Source organism: Nicotiana sylvestris, chromosome 11 (assembly GCF_000393655.2).
Source record: "Nicotiana sylvestris chromosome 11, ASM39365v2, whole genome shotgun sequence".
NCBI classification, from domain to species: Eukaryota; Viridiplantae; Streptophyta; class Magnoliopsida; order Solanales; family Solanaceae; genus Nicotiana; species Nicotiana sylvestris.
This window is the reverse complement of record NC_091067.1, coordinates 72,479,274-72,487,548: the sequence shown is the minus strand read 5'-3', so window position 1 is coordinate 72,487,548 and position 8,275 is coordinate 72,479,274. Positions and strand designations below refer to the sequence as shown.

General features: G+C 37.5%; 1 protein-coding gene across 1 annotated transcript; it reads left to right on the top strand.

Moving 5' to 3' along the window:
• Nucleotides 1–2,167: 2,167 nt before the first annotated feature.
• Nucleotides 2,168–7,514, top strand: LOC104215800 (ubiquitin-NEDD8-like protein RUB2). Its single transcript, XM_009765698.2, has 3 exons — nt 2,168–2,613; nt 3,851–4,110; nt 7,265–7,514. The coding sequence occupies exons 1-3, from the start codon at nt 2,521–2,523 to the stop codon at nt 7,374–7,376; spliced, it is 465 nt and encodes a 154-aa protein (XP_009764000.1). The 5' UTR covers nt 2,168–2,520; the 3' UTR covers nt 7,377–7,514.
• The last annotated feature ends 761 nt before the right edge of the window (nt 7,515–8,275 follow it).

Genomic DNA, 8,275 nt, shown 5'->3' with positions numbered 1-8,275 from the left:
TTCTATCATTTTGAGCTCTGATTTTGGAGGTTTTTTGAGAGGATTCTCAAGGGGATCCTTGAAGTAAGTTCCTTGTATTCATTTTTCTTCAATGATTATGTTTCCCCACTGACTTTCTACCTAGCTGGCGTGTTTTTTAGGTGAAATTTGAGGGTTTGAGGCTAGAAATTTATCGAGTTAGTTTTGGGGATTTGAATGGCCATTTGATATCGGATTTTGATAAATTTTGTATGGTTAGACTCGTGAGTAAATGGGCTTTCGGGTTTTATGATTTTGTTGGGTCTCGAGACGTGGGCCCGGGGGCCGACTTTTGGCCAATTTCGGATTTTGACTTATAATTTCATATTTTTCTTGTGAAATTAATTCTTTTAGCCCGTATTGATTATATTGTACGACTTGTGGCTGGATTCAGGACTTTTGGAGGCCTACTTGCGAGGCAAGGCGCATTGGAATAGAGTCTTCTCAGATTGAGGTAAGTAACAGTTTTAAATCTAGTTCTAAGGGTATGAAACCCCGAATTTATGCATTTTGTGATTGTTTCGGAGGTGACGCACATGCTAGGTGACGGGTGGGGGTGTGCACTGTGGGAATTGTAACTTGGTCCATTCCGTGAAACTGTAAAGTTGAATAACTTGTTGTTAGCTATATGCTCTCCATGTGTTATAGAAATTGGACTGTAAATCATGTTTAGGCTATGTGTTAGTACTGTAGGGACCCATATAGGCCGTGATACTTGTTGAAGTACTTGCTAATTGCTACTTGTACTCAGTCGTAGTCTTACTTGCATATCTTATCTCAGTCTCTATTATTCCTTGTTGATACGTTATATCATTTCTGTTTTGGGCTGATTTCTAGTACTATTGAGAGCCCGTGAGACTAGAGAGGTTGATAACTGAATAATGTCAAGGGCCTGATTGTGATATATTGATACCATAGCACGTGAGTTGTCCGTACAGATCCTGATATGATACTATAGCACGTGAGTTGTTCGTGCAACACGTAAGTTGTCCATGCAGATATAGCGCTTGGGCTATAGGATCCCCTCCGGAGTCTGTACAGCCCCAGTGAGCACCAGTACCTATTGAGTGTGAGTGTTAGGCTGAGAGGCGAGTGATGATATATTGAGAAAGACTGAGTGACTGTTGCCCTGAGAGACTATATCTGCTTTCATTGTTGTTGCACTTAGCGGCTATATGTTACTATTTTGAAATTTTTGGGAGATATTATATCCGATTTTTACTTGAACTTGGCAGAAATAAACCGAATTGATTTAAATTGCCGGATTTAAAGCATGTCTACTTTCTTGTTGAAACTACTGAAAATGAATTATAATTGTGTAGCTCGTCACTATCTTTCAGTTCCTTCTTTATTATTGTTACTTACTAAGTTGGTTGTACTCACGCTACACAATGCACTTTGTGTGGAGATCTAGGTATTTCTGGACACGGTGGGCGTTGATATCGTCCACGGTTGACCTTTGGAGACTACGAGGTAGCTTCCCGGCGTTCGTAGTCATTGTTCCTCCTTCCTTATCTTTTCTTTATTTGTACTTTGATTCAGACTTTCATAGTCATTTCTCTTCTAGACAGGTGATGTATAGATGCTCATGAGCTCAGTGACACCCCGATATTGGGAGCTATTTTCTGCACTTGTGTTTGAGTTTTTACCTTTTTTTATCAAAACTTTGCTTATTTAAAATTACTTGATTCATTTTTTGTTAATGTTGGGAGTATTTTGAAAATGTCGACTTGCCTAGTACCACATAGGTGCCATCACGACGACAGGTTAGGATTAGGGTCGTGACAGTTCTGATGATATCCTTTCATTTTGAATTCACGTATTATGATAATGTAGCAATATTTTTGGGCATTTAAATGATTATTGTAGTATTATATATAAAATTTCTCTCATTAATTAAATTTTAATTGTTCCTTTATATAAACAAATATTTAAACCATCGATACTACTATTTAAAATGCACATTAAGAATATTTTATCTAATTTAGCATTGGAGCACATTTTCTTAAGGGAGAGTTTGAAAATTTTCATCTTATTTAAAGACACTAAAAAGGAACAGAATTTCTCTCTTATTTTATTTAAAATATTTTAAAGAAAGAAAGTTGAGAAAAAGAAAGAAATAAGAAGTGTTCACTTAATTTTCTATTCCATCTTTTACTCTTTGGACCGTTTCCTTTGCTTCTCATTCCTTTCTTATACCTCAAACATAGGATCAGGAGAAGAGGGTAGTGTAAGGAGTAAACCATAAACTTTGAGGCTTTGCCTCTAAGTTCCTAAAAGTAATAGTAGTAGTTAGTCTTTTTTAATAAATCTTGTTTGGCCAAAAGGGGAAAAAAAGAAGAAGAAAATAGTCCATTATTTGTTGCCAATCGCGAAAATAGTCCCAAAATTCCCAAAACAGATTGGATTCGGCAAAGTGCGCCCCAAGTTTTTTAGCGTAAAACTAAATCTAGCTTTGTTCGGCACTCTGTGTGTGTGTGTGTGAAGCAGCAATAATCCGTCATGCAGATCTTCGTGAAAACCCTAACGGGAAAGACCATCACACTCGAAGTCGAGAGCAGCGACACCATCGACAATGTCAAGGCCAAAATTCAGGTTTCTTTTTCTTTTCAATCCGTTTTGGCTTTTGCTTCTATTCTTTTCAGCTATGAATTTTAGTTTTCGGCTTTTTCCTTTTGTTTTATTTGATATCTCTTTGGTTGCTATTTGTGAATATCTCGCTCTAGTTGTCATATGTTTCACGAATTCCCACATATTGCTCTAGTTTTTGCTATTTAGGGTTATGGCCTTTTAAGTTCTTCCCTAGGCTAGCTGTTCGGCTAATAGTTGCACACCTTACAATCTTGAAAAGGAAGAAGGGTCATGAAAATCAGAAGATGAAAGGGCACTATTATTTGCACTCCTAATTTTATGTCTTGATTAGCTTTAGCATTAAAATACGAATGCCTCTATTTCGGTTGAGTTTCGAACCGTGCACCATTAGCGTCAGGGATTTCTCAGTTATAAAAAAAAGGCATTAATAACTTTTCTTCTACTGTCCTTCAGAAGTAGTTTAGTCATTCATTCAACTCTAATAAGGATTAAGAATGTATCCGAAATAATTCCACTTACTTGGAGAAAGGAACACAATACTAGATGTCCAATCCAGTTGGAAAGTGTCTTCCTTCTGGGGGAATTGGAGTATCCTTTATGATATATTTGGTATAATGGAAGAACCCCATTCATTCTTCTATTTGTTCTATATAACACTAAAGGAACAATTTAAAGACTAGAAAATTCGAAAGGAACATCCTGTTGGTGTTCAGGGGATTTGTATTAGTTCAAAATTTTAAAATATAAACAACACTAGTGTTCCAAAGTGGTTGGGGTCAGCTATATGAATCTTTATATCTATTACTCCGTTTAGCTCAAACTAGCTCTCTAACTAGGGATTCTCCTTTAAAAGAAATGAATCATGATTGGGTTGGTGGTTGACATACCACATTTTGTTTTATGACTTGTGTTGCATCCCTGTTTCGCTCAAATTCGCAATCCTAAAGTTTGGTTGCTGTGCACTACTTCCTCTCTTATACTTTCCAAAACGTGCTAGTTTGATACATATAGTGATGGTGAACCATTGACTTAGGCTTTCAAACCCAAAAAAAAGAAAATAAAGTATTGCGTTAGTCTTTCCCTTCTCCTGCTCCTCCACCCACCCCCACCCCCCATTAAAAAAAAACACACCCCCAAATGGGCATTGTTCTTTAATTTCTGGGGTTAATGCTTGCTTGTAGTAGTGAATATTATACTATTAGGCATTAGCTGATGAGTAGCTGGATTTGTTGCTTACCAGGACAAAGAAGGGATACCTCCTGATCAGCAGAGGTTGATTTTTGCTGGAAAACAGTTGGAAGATGGTCGAACTCTGGCTGATTACAATATCCAGAAAGAATCAACACTTCACCTGGTTTTAAGGCTCAGGGGAGGAACTATGATTAAGGTGAAGACTCTCACTGGAAAGGAAATTGAGATTGATATTGAACCCACAGACACCATTGATCGAATTAAGGAACGGGTTGAGGAGAAAGAAGGAATACCTCCTGTGCAGCAAAGGTTTGCGTCTCTTCTGTTTTTACTTGGTTTTTCACTGTGTATTTGTGGTCTTTATTGTACATTTGATCCTCTTAACCTTGTGGCCGAAAAGAAAAAAGTATTTGTTGTTTCTATAATACTGTGTGCCTGGCTAAGTTGCTCGGATCCTTCGAGACGTAAATTTTTAGATTTGGGGATACGGATCCTAGTGCGGATACGGGTGCGGGGATCCGGCTAAAATAATTCAAAAAAATAAAAATATCTCTAAATTATGAGAAATGTTGTGGAATACTTATGTATAGCTTGTAAAGTGTGGATTTTTTTTTATTCTCAAGTTGTAAATAAGTAAAGGATTGATTTTCTAGATAAGATATGCTATTTTCTTCAAATGTACCCTAGTTTTGGTTCTTATTTCGGGAATCAAATTGTATCTCGTCTCGAATTTTTCCGTCTGTCGTGGTCAAAGTACCCAAAATTGTTTGACCAGATCCGGTACGGATCCCATACCCACACCCATACTAGTGTCGCGGCACCTAAGCTGCCGTGCCGGAGCAACTTAGGTGCCTGGCCTAGAAGCTTGTTGGTAACGTTCTTTTTGAGGGTGTAGTGTTCTCTCTGGTACTTCTAGCATCCCTTTTAACGATAATTTTTGCAATGCTCTATTTTCTACTTGTAGTTATGTACATGTTTCCTAGAATTATAACCCCCATACTTCTCTTAAATGACAGTGAATGCAAGATAACAATAGTCACAAAACATAGGATATTAACATGCAGATATCTGTGTGATTTTTCTTGGATACTTTTCGATATGGATGCTTGGGTGTGAAATTGAATGTGAACCTCTCAATTAAGTTTTTTATGCTACTCCCTCCATCCCAATATATGTAATGGTGTTTTGCTGGGCACATAGTTTAAGAAAGAAAGACTTTTGAAACTTGTAGTCTAGAATAAGCCATAGATAGTTGTGTGGCTTTGAATCATCTCATTGAAGGTAAAATGTGCATTTTAAAGTTAAATTTGTTACTAAATATGTCATTCTTTTTTAGACCGACGGAAATGGAAAGAGTGTCACATAAATTGGGACGGAGAGTATGTTGTTACTTATAGGTTAAATTCTAGTAAGTCTATGTAGTGTTTTACTTAAAAACTCAAGTACGACTTCAAAGCTGGTAAATTGAACAAATATATTTTAACCAGATTTCTGATATTGGCAAGTGGGATTTGCTTCTTTGCTGTCAAGGATCAGTACATGTAAATGCTTCTTTGTTGGTTTAAATGCTTGAAAAATTGTCTTTATGAATTTGTTTTTCTTCTATTGGTGAAAAATATTTTCCTTGAGCCGAGGGTCTATTGGAAACAGTCTCTCTATCCTCACAAGGTAGAGGTAAGGTCTGCGTACACACTACCCTCCCCAGATTCCACGGTATGGGATAATATTGTGTATGTTGGTGTTGTTGGTTGTCAAAAATATTTTCCGTATCAAAAGAAGGGAAAACCTTTTTCACAACTTTTTTCCAATCCTCCCTATCTCAACCAACCCCCATCACCCAACCCACCACCCCTACCCCTATCGGGGATTGGGTGGGGGTTGGGGTGGTGGGAGGTGTGTTTGGGGGGGGTGTGAAAAGTTCTAATTTTGCTACTATTTTATTATTCTGATCTTTGTTATTATTAACTATCAAATAAAATTCTAAATCCAAATTGAGGAAAAAAATTATTTGGCATGAATTGACATTATTCCAAAATATAAGATAATTTATATATTTGACTGTTTAAAAGTTGAGAATATTGCAAATATTTGGATCAATTTGGGCGGGTTGAGTTACAACCCATTGTTTAGCCCATCTTGACCCAACACATCTTAACCCAATTGAATTTTGGGCAGGGTTGGGCAATGACCCATTTAATGAGTCAGCTCATCATGACAAGCCCAAATATAGCCCAAGCAGCCCCTTTCCCACCCCCATTTTCATCGTTGACCACTGTCATTCACCGAACAATTTGATGGGCATCCAAGTTAGTCGATCACAATCTCGTATATGTTCCTTGGAAAAGAAAGAATGCATGGGATTTTTGCATCTTTAAAGGTCTTGCAAGTGAAGTGTTATAATTTTTACAACGACGACAACGACGACCTCGTAAAATCCCACAAGTGGGGTCTAAAGAGAGTAGTGTGTACGCAGACCTTACCCCTACCCCGATGGGACAGAGAGGTTGTTTCCGAGAGACCCTCGGTTCAGGAAGACGGAAAGAAAACGAGAAGAGACAATATATCAGTATCGTCAATAAAAACCATAGAAATAGTAACAGCATCATAAAAACCATAAAATAGATGACATGCAATAACAATAACCAGTAATTAAGGCCCAGAGCTATGAAAAATAGAAGGATAGTGTGAACGCAACATTAACCACTAGCCGTCTATGAACAACCCTATCAAACTAGCCTCATCCCGGTACGAAGTAGAAAAAAGCTCGGCTACCTCCTAACCTACAATCCTAAAGCTCGACCTCCACACCTTCCTATCAAGGGTCATGTCCTCGGAAAATCTGCAGCCGTGCCATGTTCTGCCTGATCACCTCTCCTTATACTTCTTAGGGCAGAAGTGTTATAAATTTTATAATATGAAAAATGTAGACTGCTTTGTGCTCCTTTTCCTTGTTTTGTTTTATAATTCTTTTGTTGGTAATGACAGTGAGTGCCGTTATGAAAGGCCTTTGCTACTTTTCTTTCTCGCCCTCCATCTGTTTTCAGGTTTAATATAACATAGAGGATGAGAACTATCATGAATCTCATCTTCGGCAATTTTCTTACAACTTATTGTGGTGTTTTAATGATCGTTAACCAGTACTTTATGGACTGGGAAGTACCATATTCATGGTTTATAGAAATCCGTGTGTCTGTATTTGAAATTTTCACCAGATTTAGCTCTATCTTAGTTTCTTAGGTATAAGGGCAAAAAGCCAGTAACTATGGGAGTTTGATCTATAATGTTATTCGATGTAAATATTCATGCCAGCTTCTTAATTTACCTGTACTGCTAGCTGCACTGGTTCTACGGGCATTGTGTTGTTACCAACTTCTTGATTAACTTATAGTACTAGATATGCTGGTTTCCCCATTTATCTGTTTGAGGCAATTGTTATACCAGTCATATCTGTGGTTTATTGCAGGCTTATTTATGCCGGAAAGCAGCTAGCTGATGACAAGACCGCTAAGGATTACAATATTGAAGGAGGTTCTGTTCTTCATCTCGTTCTTGCATTGAGGGGTGGTAGTCTTTAGATTGCTCCAAATTTGGGTAAAAATGTGCAACCTTTATCCATGAATTTATCATGACAGTTCTCTTTTAGTTTTCTTTTTACCTTTTCTCATGTAAAACATGAAAAGTTGGTTAAAGCTGACTAGCTGAGATTGGTTTCCCGTATGATCGTCGAATGGTGCTTGCTTTCTTATGTTTAGATCCCATGGCACTGGTTGCATCAATTATTGAGATGTTTGGGTCCCCAATAGGTAATAAGTGGATACTTAGCGATCCATGTCGCCCTAATTCACCATACCAATCCTTTAGAATGAAAATCCCCTTGTCCGTTTTGGTTTGACTGTAGAGGACTGGCTTCTGAAATATCTTTGTGAAACTGTACAAAGATATTGATATCACTTATGTGCAGTAAGGCCTTTGAAACCAAAGTGATACAGGAAAACCCCCCTTCCCCAGTTGCTATCATGGTCGGTGAAGAGAATGATATGGTCTCCTCACTTTGTTCAACAACTCTTGAAATAGACTGGCCTTTTTTGTTCATTCAGAAAATTTCAAGTATGAACGACATAGTACCAAAGTGTATCTAGTGTGCACCCAATGAAGTTGGTAGATACTTGTAGCACTGGAGGCGCACCCCATTAGTCAATGTACGACAATTCCGATTCAGTACATTTGCTTGCCTGCCAAATTTATGTCAGATAAAACTGCTACTCCGTCTGATTTAATTTATTTGACATAATTTGACTAGATACCGTGTTTAAAAAGATTATTGAAACTTGTGATTTTTAATGTACCATAACATTTGTGTTGCTTTAAAATTTTGAAACTTGTGTGTTATTCTTAACTTTTGTACTCCAGTAAACAAGGAAAATAACTTGGTTAAACATTCATCGCTGCTGCTTCTCGACTGTGTGGCAAAATG

Coding starts and splice junctions, on each gene's coding strand:
- LOC104215800 (XM_009765698.2), top strand. CDS start 2,521: ATGCAGATCTTCGTGAAAACCCTAACGGGAAAGACCATCACACTCGAA. Junction 2,614..3,850: donor ATGTCAAGGCCAAAATTCAG/GTTTCTTTTTCT, acceptor GTTGCTTACCAG/GACAAAGAAGGGATACCTCC. Junction 4,111..7,264: donor ATACCTCCTGTGCAGCAAAG/GTTTGCGTCTCT, acceptor GGTTTATTGCAG/GCTTATTTATGCCGGAAAGC.